Below are 25,963 nucleotides of genomic sequence, written 5' to 3' on the forward strand. Positions count from 1 at the left end.
AATAAGGGCTATAAAAATTTGAATTTGGTAATAAAAATGTGTATTTAGTTTGAAGTTATATAAAATTGTTATTTATTAGTTGTTTTTCTTTATAGGCCCTGAATATTGTAACCTGGTCTCCTTGTGGGCAATATTTAGCTGCAGGGAGTATTAATGGTTTAATTATAGTTTGGAATGTGGAAACCAAAGATTGCATAGAAAGGTATGATTTAATGTATCTTGTCTCTTTTTCACTTATTTCTGTTAGATTTTTGTTTGTTTTATTGTATTTCAAATTTGTAGTTATTATATAGTCAAAATACAAACACAGTTATTAGTATGTCAAAAGTCATTAAACCTTTTCTAACTAAAATTTACCTAGGGAAATGTGTAGTTTGTGTATTTTTCTTGACAACATTTTAAGAACTCACTTGTTAATTTTAGGGTGAGACATGAGAAAGGTTATGCAATTTGTGGCCTGGCATGGCATCCTACTTGTGGTCGAATAGCTTATACTGATGCAGAAGGAAATCTAGGGCTCCTGGAGAATGTTTGTGACTCCAGTGGAAAGACGTCAAGCAGTAAGGTAGTAAGTAATATGGTAAGGATAATATCTATAAGTCTTTCTGTGGTAAGATTGGTTTGGGAGACACCACAAGCTGTGTCACTTATTTGGAAAATTATAATTCATGTTATTAAATGAGATGCTTAGTAATGACCTATCAAAGAGAAAACTATTTAAACTTGTTTAACCTAATATTTCCCAAATACATTTACTTAAATTTTTTTCCCTCCCTATTATGCCTATTAATGTTCCTTGGCTTTCCAAGGAATATGTCTGTGAAATGTTCTTTTAGTATCTTGGTGTTCTGAGGATTGTTAATTGAATAAATATTTTTTTTTTTGAGAGGGCGTCTCTCATATTTATTGATCAAATGGTTATTAACAACAATAAAATTCTGTATAGGGGACTCAATGCACAGTCATTAATCAACCCCAAGCCTAGTTCTCAACAGTCTCCAATCTTCGGAAGCATAACAAACAAGTTCTTACATGGTGAACAAGTTCTTACATAGTGAATAAGTTCTTACATGGTGACATTGTGCAAGGGCAGTCATATCACAGAAACTTTCGGTTTTGATCATGCATCATGAACTATGAACAAGTCAGATATGATTATTAGTTTTATTTTTATACTTGATTTATATGTGAATCCCACATTTCTCCCTTATTATTATTATTGTTATTTTTTTAATAAAATGCTGAAGTGGTAGGTAGATGTAAGATAAAGGTAGAAAACATAATTTAGTGCTGTCAGAGGGCAAATGTAGATGATCAGGTCTGCGCCTATAGCCTAAGTATTAATCCAAGTTAGACAAGGGCAACAAAACATCCATGGATACTGAAGATTTCTCTCAAAACAGGGGGGATGAGGTTCTAAGCCTCACCTCTGTTGATCCCCAATTTCTCTCCTGATGGCCCCCCTGCGACTGTGCCTGTCTTAGGTTGTTCCTCCCTTGAGGAATCTTACCCGTCTCTGGCTAACCAGTCATCTTCCGGGGCCATACAGGGAAATGTAAAGTTGGTAAGTGAGAGAGAAGCAATATTCTTTGAAAAGGTTAGCTTTTTACTTCTTTGCAGATTTATGCCCTGTGGCTTTTATGCCCAGCATTTGTCTTGAGGTATCTTTACCACTTAGAAGAAGTATGATACTCGGTAATTTTCGATATGAGGCATGAATTCTACTAAAGGGTTGTAATTAGGAAGGAAGAAGAAAAGCTATAGAAGTAGCAGACGGAAGAAAACATGGGAAGATTGATTATTTCTTTAACATATCTTCTTGTAGAATAACATAAGCATGTATAGGTTTTAAACTACTAATTAAATTGAGCACATACATAACATAATAGGAATACAGCTACATAACAAAAGCAGACCTACAATTACCAGCCATATCTAGTGAAACCAAGAAAACCAGTTAGGTACCCTAGGCATTTGTGAAAATTTATCAATGATATGATGGATATTGTTTAACTGAATTTGAATAGTTTGAGAAAAATCAGACAAATTAAAACAACACATTCCTGGGAACTGTTCACATCCCATGTGTTCTTTTAACAGTAGATAGTCTATAGTCGCACGATTTTGGGGCACTGCAACTTGCACTTCTCCTAAATCTTGGTTGAGTTCCAACAATATAGATCCAGTCAAATTTGTTGTTTTACTGTATGCACAGGCCAGCTTAGATATCTCCTTCTTCATTCCAATGGCAAGTCCAGGAACCAGTGGGATGACTGCAGCTACAACTGCAGCAGCACCAGGATCTTTGTTGATGTATTTTGATGTTCAACTTCTGGAATGACTTTTCCAGAGGATGTTGATGTTGAAAGTTCTTCTTCATACCGTATCTTTTTTTTTTTAATATATATATTTTTTAATGAAGTATAGTTGACATACAATATTACCTTGGTTTCAGGTATACAACATAGTAACTCGACAGTTATCTATATTAATAAATCCTCACCCCAATGAATGTAGTTACTATCTGTCAACGTAGATGGTAGAACTACTGATTATATTTTCTGTGTTGTACTTTCTCTTTTTTTTTTGAGAGGACATCTCTTATATTTATTGATCAAATGGTTATTAACAACAATAAAATTCTGTATAGGGGACTCAATGCACAATCATTAATCAACCCCAAGCCTAGTTCTCAACAGTATCCAATCTTCTGAAGCATAACGAACAAATTCTTACATGGTGAACAAATTCTTACATAGCGAATAAGTTCCTACATGGTGAACAGTGCAAGGGCAGTCATCACAGAAACTTTTGGTTTTGATCACGCATTATGAACTATAAACAATCAGGTCAAATATGAATATTTGTTTGATTTTTATACTTGATTTATATGTGAATCCCACATTTCTCCCTTCTTCTTCTTCTTCTTCTTCTTATTTTTAATAAAATGCTGAAGTGGTAGGTAGATGCAAGATAAAGATAGAAAACATAGTTTAGTGCTGGAAGAGGACAAATGTAGATGATCAGGTGTGTGCCTATAGACTAAGTATTAATCCAAGCTAGACAAGGGCAATAAAACATCCACGGATGCAGCAGATTTCTCTCAGAACAGGGGGGGAGAAGTTCTAAGCCTCACCTCTGTTGATCCCCAATTTCTCACCTGATGGCCCGCCTGCGACTGTGCCTGTCTTAGGTTGTTCCTCCCTTGAGGAATCTTACCTGTCTCTGGCTAACCAGTCATCTTCCGGGGCCATACAGGGAAATGTAAAGTTGATAAGTGAGAGAGAAGCCATATTGTTTGAAAAGGTTAGCTTTTTACTTCTTTGCAGATTTATGCCTTGTGGCTTCTATGCCCAGCATTTGTCTTGAGGTATCTTTACCACTTGGAAGAATTGTGATACATGGTAAATTTGATATGAGGCACGAATTCTATTTAAGGGTTGTAATTGGGAAGGAAGAAGAAAAGCTATAGAAGTAGCAGATGGAAGAAAACATGGGAAGATTGATTATTTCTTTAACATATCTTCTTGTATAGTAACTTCAGCATGTATAGGTTTTAAAGTACTAATTAAATTGCACACACACATTAACATAATAGGAATACAGTTACATAACCAAAACATACTTATAATTACCAGTCATCTCCAGTGAAACCAAGAAAACCAGTTAGGCACCTTAGGCATTTGTGAAAACTTATCTATGATATGGTGGATATTGTCCAACTGAACTTAAATAGTCTGAGAGAAATCAGACAAATTAAAACAACCCATTCCTGTGGACTGTTCACATCCCATATGTTCTTTTAACAGTAAATAGTCTGTAGTTGTAAGATTTTGGAGCACTACAATTTCCACTTCTCCTAATTCTTGGTTGAGTTCCAACAGTGTAGATCCAGTCAAATTTGTTGTTTTACTGTATGCACAGGCCAGCTTAGATATCTCCTTCTTCATTCCCATGGCAAGTTCAGGAACCCGGTGGGATGAGTGCATCTACACCTGTAGCAGTGCGTGGATCTTTGTTGGGGATTTTTGATGATCATCCTCTGGCATGAATCTTCCAGAGAGTGCTGATGTTGGAAGTTCTTTTTCATATTGTATCTTAGTTCATTTTCGGGGTAGCCAAATTAGGCTTTGATCCTCTGTATAAGCACAAACAAACCCTTTGCCTACACTTTTATATGTCCTTTATACCATTGTGTAGAACTCATTGGAGGTCACCACACAGGACCTGCTTTTTTGTTGTTGTTGTTGTTGTTACCATTAATCTACACTTACATGATGAATATTGTGTTTACTAGGCTCTCCCCTATACCAGGTCCCCCCTATAAACCCCATTACAGTCACTGTCCATAAGCATAGCAAAGTGTTGTAGAGTCACTACTTGTCTTCTTTGTGTCGTACAGCGCTCCCCTTTCCCCCGCCCCCCATGCATGCTAATCTTAATACCCCCCTTCTTCTTCCCCACCCCTTATCCCTCCCTACCCACCCATCCTCCCCAGTCCCTTTCCCTTTGGTACCTGTTAGTCCATTATTGAGTTCTGTGGTTCTGCTGCTGTTTTGTTCCTTCAGTTCTTCCTTTGCTCTTATACTCCATACATGAGTGAAATCATTTGGTATTTCTCTTTCTCCGCTTGGCTTATTTCACTGAGCATAATACCCTTTAGCTCCATCCATGTTGTTGCAAATGGTAGGATTTGTTTTCTTCATACGGCTGAATAGTATTCCATTGTATATATGTACCACTCTTCTTTATCCATTCATCTACTGATGGACACTTAGGCTGCTTCCAATTCTTGGCTATTGTAAATAGTGCTGTGATAAACATAGGGGTGCATCTGCCTTTTTCAAACTGGAGTGCTGCATTCTTAGGGTAAATTCCTAAGAGTGGAATTCTTGGGTCAAATGGTAGTTCTGTTTTGATGATTTTGATGAACCTCCATACTGCTTTCCACAATGGTTGAACTAATTTACATTCCCACCAGCAGTGTACGAGGGTGCCCCTTTCTCCACAGCCTCCCCAACATTTGTTGTTTGTCTTTTGGATGGCAGCTATCCTTACTGGTGTGAGGTGATACCTCATTGTAGTTTTAATTTGCATTTCTCTCATAATTAGCGATGTGGAGCATCTTTTCATGTGTCTGTTGGCAGTCTGAATTTCTTTTTTGAAAAACTGTTCAGTTCCTCTACCCATTTTTTAATTGGATTATTTGTTTTTTGTTTGTTGAGGTGGGTGAGCTCTTTATATATTTTGGATGTCAAGCCTTTATCGGATCTGTCATTTCTGAATATATTCTCCCATACTGTAGGACGTCTTTTTGTTCTATTGATGGTGTGTTTTGCTGTACAGAAGCTTTTCAGCTTAATATAGTCCCACTTGTTCATTTTTGCTTTTGTTTTCCTTGCCCGGAGAGATATGTTCTAGAAGAGATCACTCATGTTTATGTGTAAGAGATTTTTGCCTATGTTTTTTTCTCAGAGTTTTATGGTTTCATGACTTACATTCAAGTCTTTGATCCATTTCGAATTTACTTTTGTGTATGGGGTTAGACAGTGGTTCAGTTTCATTCTCTTACATGTAGCTGTCCAGTTTTGCCAGCACCATCTGTTGAAGAGTCTGTCATTTTGCCATTGTATGTCCATGGCTCCTTTATCAAATGTTAATTGACCATGTATGTTTGGGTTAATGTCTGGAGTCTCTAATCTGTTCCACTGGTCTGTGGCTCTGTTCTTGTGACAGTACCAAATTGTCTTGATTACTGTGGTTTTGTAGTAGAGCCTGAAGTTAGGGAGTGAGATCCCCCCTAGTTTATTCTTCTTTCTCAGGATTGCTTTGGCTATTCGGGGTCTTTGGTGTTTCCATATGAATTTTTGAACTATTTGTTCCAGTTCGTTGAAGAATGTTGCTGGTAATTTGATAGGGATTGCATCAAATCTGAATATTGCTTTGGGCAGGATTGCCAATTGAACAATATTAATTCTTCCTAGCCAAGAGCATGTGATGAGTTTCCATTTGTTAGTGTCCCCTTTAATTTCTCTTTAAGAGTGTCTTGTAGTTTTCAGGGTATAGGTCTTTCACTTCCTTGGTTAGGTTTATTCCTAGGTATTTTATTCTTTTTGATTCAATTGTGAATGGAGTTGTTTTCCTAATTTCTCCTTCTATTGGTTCATTGTTAGTGTATAGGATAGCCACAGATTTCTGTGTTTTAATTTTGTATCCTGCAAATTTGCTGTATTCCGATATCAGTCCTAGTAGTTTTGGAGTGGAGTCTTTAGGGTTTTTTATGTACAATATCATGTCATCTGCAAATAGTGACAGTTTAACTTCTTCTTTACCAACCTGGATTCCTTGTATTTCTTTGTTTTGTCTAATTGCCATGGCTAGGACCTCCAGTACTATGTTAAATAACAGTGGGGAGAGTGGGCATCCCTGTCTTGTTCCCGATCTCAGAGAAAAAGCTTTCAGCTTCTTGGTGTTCAGTACGATGTTGACTGTGGGTTTATCATATATGACCTTTATTAAGTTGAGGTACTTGCCCTCTATATCCATTTGGTGAGAGTTTTTATCATGAATGGATGTTGAATTTTGTGAAATGCTTTTTCAGTATCTTTGGAGATGATCATGTGGTTTTTGTCCTTTTGGTTGATGTGGTGGATGATGTTGATGGATTTTCGAATGTTGTACCATCCTTGTATCCCTGGGATGAATCCCACTTGGTCATGGTGTGTGATCCTTTTGATATATTTTTGAATTCGGTTTGCTAATATTTTATTGAGTATTTTTGCATCTACATTCATCAGGGATATTGGTCTGTAATTTTCTTTTTTGGTGGGGTCTTTGCCTGGTTTTGGTATTAGGGTGATGTTGGCTTCATAGAATGAGTTTGGGAGTATTCCCTCTTCTTCTATTTTTTGGAACAGTTTAAGGAGAATGGGTATCATGTCTTCTCTGTGTGTCTGATAAAATTCTGAGGTAAATCCGTCCGGCCCCGGGGTTTTGTTCTTGGGTAGTTTTTTGATTACCGTTTCAATTTCTTTGCTTGTAATTGGTTTGTTTAACTTTTGTGTTTCTTCCTTGGTCAGTCTTGGGAGGTTGTATTTTTCTAGGAAGTTGTCCATTTCTTCTAGGTTTTCTAGCTTATTGGCATATAGGTTTTCATAGTAGTCTTTAATAATTCTTTGTATTTCTGTGGAGTCTGTCGTGATTTTTCCATTCTCATTTCTGATTATGTTGATTTGTGTTGATTCTTTTTCTCTTAGTAAGTTGGACTAGAGGCTTATCTATTTTGTTTATTTTCTCAAAGAACCAGCTCTTGGCTTCGTTGATTTTTGCTATTGTTTTATTCTTCTCAATTTTGTTTATTTCTTCTCTGATCTTTATTATGTCCCTCCTTCTGCTGACTTTAGGCCTCATTTGTTCTTCTTTTTCCAGTTTTGATAGTTGTGATGTTAGAGTATTGATTTCGGATTGTTCTTCCTTCTTCAGGTGTGCCTGGATTGCTATATACTTTCCTCTTAAGACTGCTTTTGCTGCATCCCACACAAGTTGGGGCTTTGTGTTGTTTTTGTCATTTGTTTCTATATATTCCTTGATCTCTATTTTGATTTGTTCATTGATCCATTGATTATTTAGAAGCATGTTGTTAAGCCTCCTTGTGTTTGTGTGCCTTTTTGTTTTCCTTGTAGAATTTATTTCTAGTTTTATACCTTTGTTGTCTGAAAAATTGGTTGGTAGAATTTCAGTCTTTTCGAATTTACTGAGGCGCTTTTTGTGAGCTAGTATGTGGTCTCTTCTGGAGAATGTTCCATGTGCACTTGAGAAGAATGTATATCCTGTTGCTTTTGGATGTAGAGTTCTATAGATGTCTGTTAGGTCCTTCTGTTCTAGTGTGTTGTTCAATGCCTTTGTGTCCTTACTTATTTTCTTCCTGGTGGATCTATCCTTTGGGGTGAGTGGTGTGTTGAAGTCTCCTAAGATGAATGCATTGCAGTCTATTTCCCTCTTTAGTTCTGTTAGTATTTGTTTCACAAATGCTGGTGCTCCTGTGTTGGGTGCATATATATTTAGAATGGTTATATCCTCTTGTTGGACTGAGCCCTTGATCATTATATAGTGTCCTTCTTTATCTCTTGTTACTTTCTTTGTTTTGAAGTCTATTTTGTCTTATATTAGTACTGCAACCCCTGCGTTCTTCTCACTGTTGTTTGCCTGCTATATGTTTTTCCATCCTTTGATTTTTAGTCTGTGCTTGTGTTTGGGTTTGAGGTGAGTTTCTTGTAAGCAGCATATAAATGGGTCTTGCTTTTTTATCCATTCGATTACTCTGTGTCTTTTGATTGGTGCATTAAGTCCATTTACATTTACAGTGACTATTGAGAGATATGTACTTATTGCCATTGCAGGCTTTAGATTCGTGATTACCAAAGGTTCAAGGTTAGCTTCTTTAGTATCTTACTGCCTAACTTAGCTCGCTTATTGAGCTGTTATATACACTGTCTGGAGATTCCTTTCTTCTCTCCCTTCTTATTACTCCTCCTCCATTCTTCATATGTTTTGTGTTTTGTTCTGTGCTCTTTTTAAGAGTGCTCCCATCTAGAGCAGTCCCTGTAAGATGCCCTGTAGAAGTGGTTTGTGGGAAGTAAATTCTCTCAGCTTTTGCATGTCTGGGAATTGTTTAATCCTGCCATCATATTTAAATGATAGTTGTGCTGGATACAGTATCCTTGGTTCAAGGCCCTTCTGTTTCATTGCATTAAATATATCATGCCATTCTGGTCTGGCCTGTAGGGTTTCTGTCGAGAAGTCTGATGTTAGTCTGATGGGTTTTCCTTTATAGGTGACATTTTTCTCTCTATCTGCCTTTAAAACTCTTTCCTTGTCCTCGATCCTTGACATTTTTTTTTTGAGAGGGCATCTCTCATATTTATTGATCAAATGGTTGTTAACAACAATAAAATTCAGTATAGGGGAGTCAATGCTCAATGTACAATCATTAATCCATCTCAAGCCTAATTCTTGTGAGTCTCCAATCTTCTGAAGCATAACGAACAAGTTCTTACATGGTGAACGAATTCTTACATAGTGAATAAATTCTTACATGGTGAACAGTACAACGGCATTCATAACAGAAACTTTCGGTTTTGATCATGCATTATGACCTATAAACAATCAGGTCAAATATGAATATTCATTTGATTTTTGTACTTGATTTATATGTTGATCCCACATTTCTCCCTTTATTATTATTATTATTTTTATTTTTATTTTATTTTTTTTTTGAGAGGGCATCTCTCATATTTATTGATCAAATGGTTGTTAACAACAGTAAAATTCAGTATAGGGGGGTCAACGCTCAATGTACAATCATTAATCCATCTCAAGCCTAATTCTCGTCAGTCTCCAATCTTCTGAAGCATAACGAACAAGTTCTTACATGGTGAACGAATTCTTACATAGTGAATAAATTCTTACATGGTGAATAGTACAAGGGCAGTCATCACAGAAACTTTCGGTTTTGATCATGCAATATGACCTATAAACAATCAGGTCAAATATGAATATTCGTTTGATTTTGTACTTGATCTACATGTTGATCCCCCATTTCTCCTACTATTATTATTATTTTTATTTTTAATAAAATGCTGAAGTGGTAGGTAGATGCAAGATAAAGGTAGAAAACATAGTTTAGTGCTGTAAGAGGGCAAATGTAGATGATCAGATGATCAGGTGTGTGCCTATGGACTAAGTATTAATCCAGGCTAGACAAGGGCAGCAAGATATCCACGGATGCAGAAGATTTCCTTCAAAGCAGGGGAGGTGAGGTTCTGAGCCTCACCTCTGTTGATCCCCAAATTCTCACCTGATGGCCCCCCTGCGACTGTGCCTGTCTTAGGTTGTTCCTCCCTTGAGGAATCTTACCCGTCTCTGGCTAACCAGTCATCTTCCGGGGCCATACAGGGAAATATAAAGTTTAAGTGAGAGAGAAGCCATATTGTTTGCAAAGGTTAGCTTTTTACTTCTTTGCAGATTTATGCCCTGTGGCTTCTATGCCCAGCGCTTGTCTCGAGGTATCTTTACCACCTGGAGGAATTATGATACTCGGTAAATTCGATATGAGGCACGAATTCTATTTAAGGGTTGTAATTAGGAAGGAAGAAGAAAAGCTATAGATGTAGCACATGGAAGGAAACATGGGAGGACTGATTATTTCTTTGACATATCTTCTTGTAGAGTACCTTAAGTATGTATAGGTTTTAAACTACTAACTAATTTGCACACACATATTAACATAATAGGAATACGGTGACATAAACAAAGCAAATCTATAATTACCATCCATCTACAGTGAGGCCAAGAAAACCATTTAGACACCCTAGGCATTTGTGAAAATTTGTCTATGATATGGTGGATATTGTCCACCTGTACTTGAACAGTCTGAGAGAAATCAGACAAATTAAAGCAGCCCATTTCTGGGATCTGTTCCCATCCCATATGTTCTTTTAACCATAGATAGTCTATCGTTGTAAGATTTTGGAGTGCTACAACTTGCACCCCTCCCAACTCCTGGTTGAGTTCCAATAGTACAGATCCGGTCAAATTCGTTGTCTCACTGTATGCACATGCCAGCCTAGACATCTCCCTCCTCATTCCTATGGCAAGTCCAGGAGACGGTGGGCTGGATGCAGCCACAACCGCAGCATCGTCCGGATCCCTGTGGAGGCTTTTTAATTATCATCCCCCGGCACAAGTCCTCCAGAGAGTGCTGATGCTGGAAGCTCCTCCTCATATCGTATCTTAGTTCATTTTCTGGGTATCCAAGCTAGGTCTTGATCTTCTGCATAGAAACAAACAGACCCTTTTCCTACACTTTGACATGCCCTCTATAGCACTGTGCAGAACTCATTCGAGGTCACACAGTAACTGCTTTTCTTTTCTTTTTTTTTTTTTTTTTTAATTAAGAGAAAGGAATATTATCAGAAAAGAGTACCTCCATAGCTGATCATCTGACACCCTTTAAGTGATCAACATTAAGGATATTTAAAGCACGCGTTGATCTTTGATTTACCAATAGTTTTATCCTATCAAGGAGTAATCCCCCTTTTCTTTCTTTCTTTTTTTTTTTTTTTAATTTTTCATTCTACACTTACATGAACAATACTATGTTTACTATGCTCTCCCCTATATCAGGTCCCCCCTAACAACCACATTACGGTTACTGTCCATCAGCTTTGCAAAATGTTGTAGAGTCACTACTTGTCCTCTCTGTTGTGCAGCCCACCCTCCCCTTTCTCCATCCCCCCCATGCATACTAATCTTAATACCCCCTTCTTCTTCCCCCCCCTTATCCCTCCCTGCCCACCCATCCTCCCCAGTTCCTTTCCCTTTGGTACCTGTTAGTCCATTTTTGGGTTCTGTAATTCCACTGCTGTTTTGTTCCTTCAGTTTTTCCTTTGTTCCTATACTCCTCACATAGGTGAAATCATTTGGTATTTCTCTTTCTCCGCTTGGCTTATGTCACTGAGCATAATACTCTCCAGCTCCATCCATGTTGCTGCAAATGGTTGGATTTTTCCACTTCTTATGGCTGAGTAGTATTCCATTGTGTATATGTACCACATCTTCTTTATCCATTCATCTACGATGGACATTTAAGTTGCTTCCGATTCTTGGCTATTGTAAATAGTGCTGCGATAAACATAGGGGTGCATCTGTCTTTCTCAAACTTGATTGCTGCGTTCTTAGGGTAAATTCCTAGAAGTGGAATTCCTGGGTCAAATGGTAGGTCTGTTTTGAGCATTTTGATGAACCTCCATACTGCTTCCCACAATTGTTGAACTAATTTACATTCCCACCAGCAGTGTAGGAGGGTTCCCCTTTCTCCACAGCCTCGCCAACATTTGTTGTTGTTTGTCTTTTGGATGGCAGCTATCCTTACTGGTGTGAGGTGATACCTCATTGTAGTTTTAATTTGCATTTCTCTGATAATTAGCGATGTGGAGCATCTTTTCATGTGTCTCTTGGCCATCTGTATTTCTTTTTTAGAGAACTGTCTGTTCAGTTCCTCTGCCCATTTTTTAATTGGGTTATTTGTTTTTTGTTTGTTGAGGCGTGTGAGCTCTTTATATATTCTGGATGTCAAGCCTTTATCGGATCTGTCATTTTCAAATATATTCTCCCATATTGTAGGGTTCCTTTTTGTTCTATTGATGGTGTCTTTCGCTGTACAGAAGCTTTTCAGCTTAATGTAGTCCCACTTGCTCATTTTTGCGGTTATTTTCCTTGCCCGGGGAGATACGTTCAAGAAGAGGTCACTCATGTTTATGTCTAAGAGGTTTTTGCCTATGTTTTTTTCCAAGAGTTTAATGGTTTCATGCCTTACGTTCAGGTCTTTGATCCATTTTGAGTTTACCTTTGTATATGGGGTTAGACAGTGGTCCAGTTTCATTCTCCTACATGTAGCTGTCCAGTTTTGCCAGCACCATCTGTTGAAGAGAGTGTCATTTTGCCATTGTATGTCCATGGCTCCTTTATCAAATATTAATTGACCATATATGTTTGGGTTAATTTCTGGAGTCTCTAATCTGTTCCACTGGTCTGTGGCTCTGTTCTTGTGCCAGTACCAAATTGTCTTGATTACTATGTCTTTGTAGTAGAGCTTGAATTTGGGGAGTTAGATCCACCCTACTTTATTCTTCTTTCTCAGGATTGCTTTGGCTATTCGGGGTCTTTGGTGTTTCCATATGAATTTTTGAACTATTTGTTCCAGTTCGTTGAAGAATGTTGCTGGTAATTTGTGAGGGATTGCATCAAATCTGTATATTGCTTTGGGCAGGATGGCCATTTTGACAATATTAATTCTTCCTAGCCATGAGCATGGGATGAGTTTCCATTTATTCGTGTCCCCTTTAATTTCTCTTAAGAGTGACTTGTAGTTTTCAGAGTATAAGTCTTTCACTTCTTTGGTTAGGTTTATTCCTAGGTATTTTATTCTTTTTGATGCAATGGTGAATGGAATTGTTTTCCTGATTTCTCTTTCTATTGATTCGTTGTTAGTGTATAGGAAAGCTACAGATTTCTGTGTGTTAATTTTGTATCCTGCAACTTTGCTGTATTCCGATATTAGTTCTAGTAGTTTTGGAGTGGAGTCTTTAGGGTTTTTTATGTACAGTATCATATCATCTGCAAATAGTGACAGTTTAACTTCTTCTTTACCAATCTGGATTCCTTGTATTTCTTTGTTTTGTCTGATTGCTGTGGCTAGGACCTCCAGTACTATGTTAAATAACAGTGGGGAGAGTGGGCATCCCTGTCCGGTTCCCGATCTCAGTGGAAATGCTTTCAGCTTCTCGCTGTTCAGTATAATGCTGGCTGTGGGTTTATCATATATGGCCTTTATTATGTTGAGGTACTTGCCCTCTATTCCCATTTTGCTGAGAGTTTTTATCACGAATGGATGTTGAATTTTGTCAAATGCTTTTTCAGCATCTATGGAGATGATCATGTGGATTTTGTCTTTCTTTTTGTTGATGTGGCGGATGATGTTGATGGATTTTCGAATGTTGTACCATCCTTGCATCCCTGGGATGAACCCCACTTGGTCATGGTGTATGATCCTTTTGATATACTGTTGAATTCTGTTTGCTAATATTTTATTGAGTATTTTTGCATCTACATTCATCAGGGATATTGGTCTGTAATTTTCTTTTTTGGTGGGGTCTTTGCCTGGTTTTGGTATTAGGGTGATGTTGGCCTCATAGAATGAGTTTGGGAGTATTCCCTCTTCTTCTATTTTGTGGAACACTTTAAGGAGAATGGGTATTATGTCTTCTCTGTGTGTCTGATAAAATTCCGAGGTAAATCCGTCCAGCTCCAGGGTTTTGTTCTTGGGTAGTTTTTTGATTACTGTTTCAATTTCTTTGCTCCTAATTGGTTTGTTTAACTTTTGTGTTTCTTCCTTGGTCAGTCTTGGGAGGTTGTATTTTTCTAGGAAGTTGTCCATTTCTTCTAGGTTTTCCAGCTTGTTGGCATATAGGTTTTCATAGTAGTCTTTAATAATTCTTTGTATTTCTGTGGAGTCTGTCGTGATTTTTCCAGTCTCATTTCTGATTATGTTGATTTGTGTTGACTCTCTTTTTCTCTTAATAAGTTGGGCTAGAGGCTTATCTATTTTATTTTCTCAAAGAACCAGCTCTTGGCTTTGTTGATTTTTTCTATTGTTTTATTCTTCTCAGTTTTGTTTATTTCTTCTCTGATCTTTATTATGTCCCTCCTTCTGCTGACTTTAGGCCTCATTTGTTCTTCTTTTTCCAGTTTTGATAATTGTGATGTTAGACTATTCATTTGGGATTGTTCTTCCTTCTTCAAGTGTGCCTGGATTGCTATATACTTTCCTCTTAAGACTGCTTTCGCTGCATCCCACAGAAGTTGGGGCTTAGTGTTGTTGTTGTCATTTGTTTCTATATATTCCTTGATCTCTATTTTGATTTGTTCATTGATCCATTGATTATTTTGTAGCATGTTGTTAAGCCTCCATGTGTTTTTGAGTCTTTTTTTTTCTTTGTAGAATTTATTTCTACTTTTATACCTTTGTGGTCTGTAGAATTTCAATATTTTGGAGTTTACTGAGGCTCTTTTTGTGAGCTAGTATGTGGTCTATTCTGGAGAATGTTCCATGTGCACTTGAGAAGAATGTATATCCTGTTGCTTTTGGATGTAGAGTTCTATAGATGTCTATTATGTCCTTCTGTTCTAGTGTGTTGTTCAATGCCTGTGTGTCCTTACTTATTTTCTGCCCGGTGGATCTATCCTTTGGGGTGAGTGGTGTGTTGAGGTCTCCTAAGATGAATGCATTGCAGTCTATTTCCCTCTTTAGTTCTGTTAGTATTTGCTTCACATATGCTGGTGCTCCTGTATTGGGTGCATATATATTTAGAATGGTTATATCCTCTTGTTGGACTGAGGCCTTTATAATTATGTAGTATCCTTCTTTATCTCTTGTTACTTTCTTTGTTTTGAAGTCTATTTTCTCTGATATTAGTACTGCAACCCCTGCTTTCTTCTCACTGTTGTTTGCCTGAAATTTGTTTTTCCATCCCTGGACTTTTAGTCTATGCTTCTCTTTGGGTTTAAGGTGAGTTTCTTGTAAGCAGCATATAGATGAGTCTTGCTTTTTTATCCATTCTATTACTCTGTGTCTTTTGATTGGTGCATTAAGTCCATTTACATTTAGGGTGACTATTGAGAGATATGTACTTATTGCCATTGCAGGCTTTAGATTTGTGGTTACCAAAGGTTCTAGGTTAGCTTCTTTAGTATCTTACTGCCTAACTTAGCTCGCTTATTGAGCTGTTATATACACTGTCTGGAGATTCTTTTCTTCTCTCCCTTATTCCTCCTCCTTCATTCTTCATATGTTGTGTGTTTTGTTCTGTGCTCTTTTTAGGAGTGCTCTCATGTAGAGCAGTCCCTGTAGGATGCCCTGTAGAGGTGGTTTGTGGGAGGAAAATTCCCTCAGCTTTTGCTTGTCTGGGAATTATTTAATCCCGCCATCATATTTAAATGATAGTCGTGCTGCATACAGTATGCTTGGTTCAAGGCCCTTCTGTTTCATTGCATTAAGTATATTATGCCATTCTGGTCTGGCCTGTAGGGTTTCTGTCGAGATGTCTGATGTTAGCATGATGGGTTTTCCTTTATAGATGACCTTTTTCTCTCTAGCTGCGTTTAAAACTCTTTCCTTGTCCTTCATCCTTGCCATTTTAATTACTATGTTTCTTTGTGTTGTCCTCCTTGGATCCTTTCTGTTGGGGGTTCTGTGTAATTCCATGGTCTGTTCTATTATTTCGTCCCCCAGTTTGGGGAAGTTTTCAGCAATTATTTCTTCAAAGATACTTTGTATCCCTTTTCCACTTTCTCCTTCTTCTGGTATCCCTTTAATACGAGTATTATTCCTTTTGGCTTGGTCACATAGTTCTCTTAGTGTTGTTTCATTCCTGGAGATCCTTTTATCTCTCTCTATATATCAGCTTCTATACGTTCCTGTTCTCTGGCTTCTATTCCTTCAATGGCCTCTTGCATCTTATCCATTCTGCTTATAAATCCTTCCAGGGATTGTTTCACTTCTGTGATCTCCTTCCTGACATCTGTGATCTCCGTCCAGACTTAATCCCATTGCTCTTGCATTTTTCTCTGCATCTCATCCCATTGCTCTTGCATTTTTCTTTGCATCTCTGTCAGCATGTTCATGATTTTTATTTTGAATTCTTTTTCAGGAGGACTGTTTAGGTCTGTCTCCTTCTCAGGTGTTGTCTCTGTGATCTTTGTCTGCCTGTAGTTTTGCCTTTTCATGGTGATAGAGATAGTTTGCAGAGCTGGTACAAGTGACCGCTGGGGGAGCTTCCCTTCTTGTTGGTTTGTGGCCTTCCTCTCCTGGGAAAATAGCAACCTCTAGTGCCTTGTGCTGGGCAGCTGTGTGCAGACAGGGCTTCTACTTCCTGCCCGGTTGCTATGGGGTTTATCTCCGCTGTTGCTCTGGGCGTGGCCTGGCTCAGGCTGCTCCTCCAAAATGGTGGAGCCCCGTTGGAGTGGGAGCGGCTAGGAGGCTATTTATCTCCGTAAGGGGCCTCTGTGCTCCCTGCTGCCCAGGGGGTTAGAGTGCCCAGAGATCCCCATATTCCCTGCCTCTGGTCTAAGTGATCTGTCCTGCCCCTTTAAGACTTCCAAAATGCACTCTTCAAACCAAAACAACAACAGCAACAATGAGAGTGGGAACAGAAAAAAAAAAGAAAAAAACACGCGATTTTTTTTTTAGTCCTCCGGCGCCGGTCCCAGGCACCCGCTCACTGGTCCTGCTGCCCTGCCTCCCTAGCACCAGAGTCCCTGTCCCTTCAAGGCTTCCAAAAAGCAAAAAGCACCCGCCCACTGGTCCTGCAGGGAAAAACGCGCGATATTCTTTGTCCTCAGGCACCGGTCCCAGGCACCCCCTCACCAGTCCCGCCGTCTTGCCTCCCTAGCAATGGGGTCCCTGTCCCTTTAAGGCTTCCAAAAAGCACTCGTCAAAAAGAGGGAAAAAAAAGGGAAAAACACGCGATTTTCTCCGTCCTTAGTGCTGGTCTCAGGCACCCGCCCACCGGTCCCACAGGGAAAAACGCGCGATATTCTTTGTCCTCAGGCGCAGGTCCCAGGCACCCGCTCACCGGTCCTGCTGCTCTGCCTCCCTAGCCCCAGGGTCCCTGTCCCTTTAAGGCTTCCAGAAAGAGAAAAAAAAAAGGGGGGGGGAATGCGCGATTTCCTCCGTCCTCAGGAGCTGGTATCAGGCACCCGCCCTCCGGTCCCGCTGGGAAAAACGCTAGATATTCTTTGTCTTTAGGTGCCGGTCTTCGGCACCCGCTCATCCGTCCTGCTGCTCTGCCTCCCTAGCACCGGGGTCCCTGTCCCTTTAAGCCTTCCAAAATGCACTCGCCAAAAAGAGAATAGAAAAAGGGGAAAAACGCGCTATTTCCTCCATCCTCAGGCGCCGGTCTCAGGCACCCGCCCACCGGTCCCGTAGGGAAAAATGCGCGATATTCTTTGTCCTCAGGCGCCGGTTCCATGCACCCGCTCACCGGTCCCGCCACTCTGCCTCCCTAGCAACGGGGTTCCTGTCCCTTTAAGGCTTCCAAAAAGCACTCGCCAAAAAAAAAAAAAATAACCGCTCCGGTTTCTTTCCACCCGCCGGGTGCCGGGTGTAGGGGTGCTCGGGTCCCGCCGGGCTGGGGCTTCTATCTTACCCCCATTGCAAGGTGCTGGGTTCTTGCAGGTGTGGATGTGGTCTGGATGTTGTTCTGTGTCCTCTGGTCTCTATTTTAGGAAGATTTTTCTTTGTTATATTTTCATAGTTCTATGTGTTTTGGGGAGGAGATTTCCACTGCTCTACTCTCGCCGCCATCCTGGCTCTGCCTCTCTGATTTTTTTTTGTGTGTGTAGGCTGTCTTGTTTTCTTTATACGTCTTGCTAGGGGTCTATCTATTTTGTTTATTTTCTCAGTGAACCAACTCTTGCTTTCCTTGATACTTTCTATTGTTTTCTTCTCAATTTTATTTGTGTCTGCTCTAATTTTATTATGTCCCTACTTCTGACTTTGGGCCTCATTTGTTCTTCTTTTTCTAGTTTCATTAATTGTGAGTTTAGACTGCTTACATGGGTTGTTCTCCTTTCCTGAGGTAGGCCTGTATTGCAATATACTTTCCTCTTAGCATGGCCTTGACTGCATCCCTCAGGTTTTATGGTGTTGAATTATTGTCATTTGTCTCCATATATTGCTTGATCTCTGTTTTCATTTGGTCATTGATCCATTGGTTATTTAGGAGCATGTTGTAAAGCCTCCGTGTGTTTGTTGGATTTTTCATTTTCTTGGTGTAATTTATTTCTAGTTTCATACCTTTGTGATCTGAGAAACTGGTTGGCACAATTTCAATCTTTTTGAATTTACTGAGGCTCTTTTTGTGGCCTAGTATATGATCTATTCTTGAAAATGTTCCATGTGCACTTGAGAAGAATGTGTTTTCTGCTGCATTTGGGTGTAGAGTTCTGTAGATGTATGTTAGGTCCATCTGTTCTAGTGTGTTGTTCAGTGCCTCTGTGTCCTTACTTATTTTCTGTCTGGTGGATCTGTCCTTTGGAGTGAGTAGTATGTTGAAGTCTCCTAGAATGAATGCATTGCATTCTGTTTCCTTCTTTAATTCTGTTGGTATTTGTTTCACATGTGTTGGTGCTCCTGTGATAGGAGCATAGATATTTATAATGGTTATATCTTCTTGTTGGATTGACCCCTTTATCATTATGCAGTGTCCTTCTTTGTCTCTTCAGCCTTTCTTTGTTTTGAAGTCAATTTGTCTGGTACAAGTACTGCATCTCCTGGTTTTTTCTCTCTATTAGTTGCATGAAATATCTTTTTCCATCCCTTCACTTTTAGTCTGTGTATGTCTTTGGGTTTAAAGTGAGTCTCTTGTAGGCAGCATGTAAATGGGTCTTTTTTTTTAATCCATTCAGTGACTATATGTCTTTGATTGGTGCATTCAGTCTGTTTACATTTTGGGTGATTATCGATAAGTATGTAGTTATTGCCTTTGCAGACTTTAGATTTGTGGTTACCAAAGGTTCAAGGTTAACTTCCTTACTATCTAAGATGTAACTTAACTCACTTAATATGCTATTACAAACACAATCTTAAGTTTCTTTTCTTTTTCTCCTCGTCTTTCTTCTTCCTCCATTCTTTATATATTAGGTATCATATTCTGTACTCTTTTTCTATCCCTTGATTGACCTTGGGGATAATTAATTTAATTTTGCATTTACTTAGTAATTAGCTCTTCTACTTTCTTTACTGTGGTTTTTATTACCTCTTGGTGACAGCTTTGAAACCTTAGGAACACTTCCATCCATAGTAGTCCCTCCAAAAGAGGCTAGAAATGATTTGTGGGAGGTAAATTCTTTTAGCTTTTGCTTATCTGGAAATTATTTAATACCTCCTTCAAATTAAATGATGATCTTTCCATATAAGGTAATCTTGGTTCGTTGCCCTTCTGATTCATTGTATTAAGTATATCATGCCATTCCCTTATGGCCTGTAAGGTTTTTGCTGAGAAGTCTGCTGTTAGCCTGATGGGCTTTCCTTTGTATGTGATCTTGTTTCTCTCTCTGGGTGCTTTTAATAGTCTGTCCTTATCCTTGATCTTTGCCATTTTAATTACTGTATGTGTTGGTGTTGTCTTCCTTGGGTCCCTTGTGTTGGGATATCTGTGGATCTCCATGGCCTGAGAGATTATCTCCTTCCCCAGATTAAGGTATTTTTCAGCAATTACCTCCTGAAAGACACTTTCTGTCTGTTTCTCTCTCTCTTGTCCTACCTTCTTTACTGTGGTTTTATTTCCTCTGGTGACAACTATTTAGAACACGTCTATCTATAGCAGTCCCTCCAAAATACACTGTAGTGACAGTTTTTGGGTGGTAAATACTCTCAGCTTTTGTTTATCTGGAAATTGTTTAATCCCTCCTTCAAATTTAGATTATAATCTTTCCAGGTAGAGTATTGTTTGAGGCCCTTCTGTTGCATTGCATTTAATATATCATGCTACTCCCTTCTATACTATAAGGTTCCTGTTGAGAAGTCTGTTGATAGCCTGATAGGTTTTCCTTTGTATGTGATCTTTTTCTCTCTCTGGCTGCTTTTAATAGTCTGTCCTTAGCCTTGATCTTTACCATTTCAATTATTATATGTCTTGGGGTTGTCTTCCTTGGGTCCCTTGTGTTGAGAGGTCTCTGCACCTCCATGGCCTGAGAGATTATCTCCTGCAGATCAGGGAAGTTTTCAGCAATTACCTTCTCAAAGACACTTTCTATCCCTTTTTCTGTCTCTTCTGGTACCCCTATAATGCAAATATTGTTTGGATTGGTCACACAGTTTTCTCAGTATCCTTTCAGTCCTAGAGATCCTTTTTTCTCTCTGTGCCTCAGCTTCCTTGTATTCCTCTTCTCTAATTTCTATTCCATTTACCATCTCTTCTACTACATCTAATCTGCTTTTAAATCCCTCCATTGTATGTGTCATTTCATATATTGTATTCCTTAATGATTGTATCTCCATCCTGAAATCTTGCCTGAGTTCTTGAATATTTTTCTGTACCTCCATGTGCATGTTTATGATTTTTATTTTGAAATCTCTTTCAGGAAGATTTGTGAGTTCAGTTTCACTTGGCCCTTTTTCTGGTCTTTGTAGGATTTTGGTTTGAACCAGGTTCCTTTGACATTTCATATTTGTATATGGTGCCCTCTAGTTCCCAGAAGCTCTACTCTCTGGAGCTGTTCAGCCCCTGGAGTGATGTTGGAGGTCGCAGGGGAGTGGTGCTGATGCCTGGAGCAAGGAAATAGCTGTTTCCTGCTTCCTGGCTGCTGTGCCTGTCTCCACTGCCAGAACCAGTAGGCCGAGCACACAGGTGGAAGCCTCTATGCTTTTCGTTTGTAGCTGCTGTAGGCAGGGCCTCCCTCTGGCTGGCCTGATGCCAGAGCAGGGACTGCCGGTTTAGGGGCTGCTGCTGGCCAGCCGGGAGTAAGGCACAGCACACTGCATATCACAGGGGTGTCCTTGGAGCTGTATAGCCAGCCAGTGGAAGGAGTGCCAGAAGGCCTGTAAGTTCCCAAACTGCTGGGCAGAGTACACCTGGACAGTTTTGTCCACCTATCCTTTCTCCTGAGTAGCAAGCTCTGTGCAATCCTAACCCCTTTACAGCCGTCTCACTCTTAGGAAGTCTCTAGGACTGCCTGCCTTCTTTAGTCCCAGAACAGCTGGTTGTAGATCCCTGTTTTGTACAAGTGGCTGGCATCTCAGCCTCTCCAAGTATTCTGCCTGTCTTAGCTTTCAAATCCCACTCATCTCCAGAGTACCCTGCAATGTAGGTTTGTGCTCCCAGAGCAGACCTCCAGGGCTGGATGTTCAGTAGTCCCAGGCTCCCACCCATTCCCCACTCCGTTTCTCTTAGGTCAATGAGCTGGGGTGGGGGAAGGTCTTAGGTCCCGCTGTATCACGGCTTCAGTACATTACCCTGTTTTGTGAGGTGTTCTTTTTTCTCCAGCTGTGTGCAGTCTGATGCAGCCTTCTTTCCTGTTGCTCTTTCAGGATTAGTTTTATTAACTATATTTTTGTATTATATCTGCTTTTGGGAGGAGTCCTCTGTCTCACCTCTCATGGCACTGTCTTTAATCTCTCTGCATGCCTGTTTTCATTTTTATAATAAATCTTGTACCACAGTTTGACTAACATGTATATGTGTAACACTGATAAAAAGTAAGTGGAGAAACAGTTTTGATTTTGGAGATCACTTCTATCCAGAATTGCCCATTCTTTTCTTTTTGCTGTTTCTCCTTACAGTACATATTTCTATCATAACATCTCTAACACTGCATGGCCCTCATCATAAGTGTAAGGTGAGAACCCTCATTTTTTAATTAAAAAACCCTAAAAAAATTTTTAAGCAACTTGAATACAGAGACTTCAGGACTATAGATGAAATAGCTGAAATATCTTTATAACATCTAGTTATTAATTTACTTAATCATATCAAATCATGTTTAAATATATGAGTTTAGAAGTATTTTTTCTCTCGCTTCCTTAAGCATCAATTTCTATAACCCAATCATAAGTACTTCCATCTAAAAGTTTTATGATGCAGTCACTTTTTAATCCATTAATGATGTTCTCATAAGAATTTTATACTGAACTATAAATTTCTATTGGCTTAGCATTTGTACAGTTTTTATTCATTCTGTAGGAGTAACTTATGATTTCTACATTGTATCTGCTTACTGTTCACTTTTTAAAGTGATCTTAAAAACCAGTTACACAGGAGCAAGACAAGGATGCCCATTCTCCCCACTTTTATTCAGCATAGTTCTGGAGGTCCTAGCCATGGCAATCAGACAACACAAAGAAATAAAAGGCATCCAGATTGGCAAGGAAGAAGTTAAACTATCACTTTTTTTGCAGATGACATGATATTGGACATAAAAAACCCTAAATAATCCACCCAAAAAGTACTAGAACTAATATCTGAATTCACCAAAGTTGCAGGATGCAAAATCAATACACAGAAATATGTTGCATTCCTATATACTAATGATGAACTAGCAGAAAGAGAAATCAGGAAAACAATTCCATTCACAATTGTATAAAACAGAATAAAATACATAGGAATAAACCTCACCAAGGAAGTAAAAGACTTATACCCTGAAAACTACAAGACACACATGAGAGAAATTAAAGATGATACCAATAAACGGAAATATATCCCATGGTCATGGATAGGAAGAGTTAATATTATCAAAATGGCCATCCTTCCTAAAACAATCTACAGATTCAGTGCAATCCCTATCAAAATACCAACAGCATTCTCCACCAAACTAGAGCAAATAGTTCTAAAATTCATATGGAACCACAAAAGACCCCAAAGAGCAAAAGCAATCCTGAGAAGGAAGAATAATGCTCCCTGACTTCAAACTCTACTACAAATCCACAGTAATCAAGACAATTTGGTACTGACACAGATCCATAGATCAGTGGAACACAATAGAGAGCCCAGATATAAACCCAAGCATATATGGTCAATTAATACATGATAAAGGAGCCATGGATATACATTGGGGAAATGACAGCCTTTTCAACAACAGGTATTGGCAAAACTGGACAGCTACATGTAAGAGAATGAAACTGGATTGTTGTTGAATTCCATATACAAAAGTAAACTCGAAACGGATCAACGACCTGAATTTAAGTCATGAAACCATAACACTCTTAGAAGAAAACATAGGCAAAAATCTCTTGAATATAAACATGAGCAACTTCTTCCTGAATGCATCTCGGGCAAGGGAAACTAAAGTAAAAATGGAAAATGGGACTACATCAAGCTAAAAAGCTTCTGTACAACAAAGGACACCATCAGCAGAACAAAAAGGCATCCCACAGTATGGGAGAATATATTTGTAAATGACATATCTGACAAGGGGTTAACATCCAAAATATATGAAGAACTCACATGCCTCAACACCTACAAAGCAAATAACCCTATTAAAAAGTTGGTGGAGAGTATGAAGAGACAATTCTCCAAAGAAGAAACTCAGATAGCCAACAGACACATGAAAAGATGCTCCATATCACTAATCATCAGGGAAATGCAAATTAAAACCACAATGAGATATCACCTCATAGCAATTAGGATGACCAACATCGAAAAGACTAGGAACAACAAATGCTGGTGAGGATGTGGAGAAAGGGGGAATCCTCCTACACGGCTCCTGGTAATGTAAACTAGTTCAACCATTGTGGACAGCAATATGGAGGTTCCTCAAAAAACTAAAAATAGAAATACCATTTGACCCAGGAATTCCACTCCTAGGAATTTACCCAAAGAATACAAGTTTTCAGATTCAAAAAGACATATGCACCCCTATGTTTATCGCAGCACTATTTACAATAGCCAAGATATGGAAGCAACCGAAGTGTCCATTAGTATATGAATGGATAAAGTAGAGGTGGTATGTATACACATTGTAATACTATTCAGCCATAAGAAAGAAACAGATCCTACTATTTGCAACCACATGGATGGAGCTCGAGGTTATTATTCTTGGTGAAATAAGTCAGGCAGAGAAAGACAAATACCAAATGATTTCCCTCATTTGTGGAGTGTAACAATGAGGCAAAACTGAAGAAACAACAGCAACAGACTCAGACTCCAAGAAGGGACTAGCGGTTACCAATGGGATGGGGTGAGGGAGGGAAGGAGAAGGGGATTGACGGGTATTATGATTAGTACACATGGTGTGGGAGGAATCCTGGGGAAGACAGTGTAGCACAGAGAAGAGAAGTAGTGACTCTAGCATCTTGCTACGCTGGTGGACAGTGACTGCAATGGGGTATGAGCAGGGGGACTCAGTAATATGGTTGAATGTATTAACCACATTGTTTTTCATGTGAATCCTTCATAAAAGTCATATCAATGATACCTTAATAAGAAAAAAACAAAAACTGTTACAGTGACATTCAATATCTGCGATGGTATGTTCATAATCGTAGGCAACAGTGATTACTGTTGATTTTTTTTGCTGCCTTTGTTCTTCTTTTGGTTCTATTTACTTCAGTAAGCATCAGAAAAATAAACTAGCTTTAACTGAGATCATTTAAAGTAAACATGTCTTACCTAAACAGTATCTTGTTCAAAATAAAAGTAAATGAGAGAATGTCTTATAATTAGAGATGAGGTAAGGACCTATAAGTGACTTCTTTTTGGAGTATGACTTTTGGGGAGTAAAATCTTGCCATATATTTAGGTATATATAGTATTTGTTACATGTCTGTCTGTAGTCCTGACCATCTGTAGACAAAAAGCCATTTTAAGGACTAGGATTGTATATAAATACAATCCTCAAAAATACATTTACTAATTATTCTTATGAAAGCATTTGTTTACTTGGTAAAGTTTATATGTGTGTATTTAAAAAATTGCCTTTTGAGTAAATTGAGTTTATACAAATAGTTCACTAACTCTTTCTAATTTGTATAAATTTGTTCAAGGTATCTAGCAGAGTCGAAAAGGATTACAGTGAACTTTTTGATGGAGATGATACAAGTAATGCTGGTGATTTTCTAAATGAAAATGCAGTTGAGACCTCTTTTTCAAAAGGGATTCTAAATCATGAGGAAGTGGCTGATGATGCCATGCTGGCTTCTGGTCTTCCTAGACAGCAAAGTTTCCTCCTTTACAAAGATGAATCCCCAATTGGTATGACCTGACTTTGTGGATGTGATGATCCATTCTGTTGATTAATATTTACAATTATTTATTAAAACTATTATTTAAACAAAAAAACCCTATTGTTTAAAGTCATTATTGAATTTGTGGAATAGCTAAGCAGTATATAGAGGGAAATTTTATAGCATTAAATACTTATGTCAGAAAGGTTTCAGATTAGTGCTCTAAGCTTCTGCTTTAACAAACTAGAAGATGAAATTAAACCCCAAGCAAGCAGAGGGAAGGAAATAGGAAAGAACAGACTTCAATGAAATTGACAACCAAAAAACTACAGAGAAAGTCAGTGAAATCAAAAGCTTTGTTCTTTGAAAAGACAGATAGAATTGGCAAATCTATCCTGACTGATAAAGAAAGAAAGACAAAAATGACTAACATAAGTAATGAAAGAGGGGGTCATCACCATAGGTCCTATAGACCCACACTAGCTAATATCTTTTCCACTACCCACCTATGGCTATTGATCACTTAAAATGTGTCTGGTTCGAATTGAGAAATGTAATGGTAAAATGCAACCAGATTTGAAGACAGTATGAAAAAAAGAATCTAAAATATTTTAGTCATGTTTTTACATGGAGTACATGTTGAAATTATATTTTAAATACTGTATGTTATTAAAATTACCTGTA

At 38.6% G+C, this 25,963-nt stretch overlaps 1 protein-coding gene across 9 annotated transcripts in view; it reads left to right on the top strand.

Moving 5' to 3' along the window:
• The window catches only part of WDHD1 (WD repeat and HMG-box DNA binding protein 1), an 80,663-nt gene that overhangs the window by 14,386 nt on the left and 40,314 nt on the right, over positions 1-25,963 (top strand). For 7 of the 9 annotated variants that reach the window (XM_073211219.1, XM_073211221.1, XM_073211216.1 and 4 more), the window contains 3 exons: positions 96-202; positions 424-580; positions 25,100-25,307. In XM_073211219.1, the coding sequence (XP_073067320.1) occupies positions 96-202; positions 424-580; positions 25,100-25,307 (472 nt within the window). The remainder of the gene's footprint in view (positions 1-95; positions 203-423; positions 581-25,099; positions 25,308-25,963) is intronic. The other 2 variants (XM_073211217.1, XM_073211218.1) reach the window with 2 other exon arrangements.

This window comes from Manis javanica, chromosome 8 (assembly GCF_040802235.1).
Source record: "Manis javanica isolate MJ-LG chromosome 8, MJ_LKY, whole genome shotgun sequence".
In the NCBI taxonomy this organism is placed as follows: domain Eukaryota; kingdom Metazoa; phylum Chordata; class Mammalia; order Pholidota; family Manidae; genus Manis; species Manis javanica.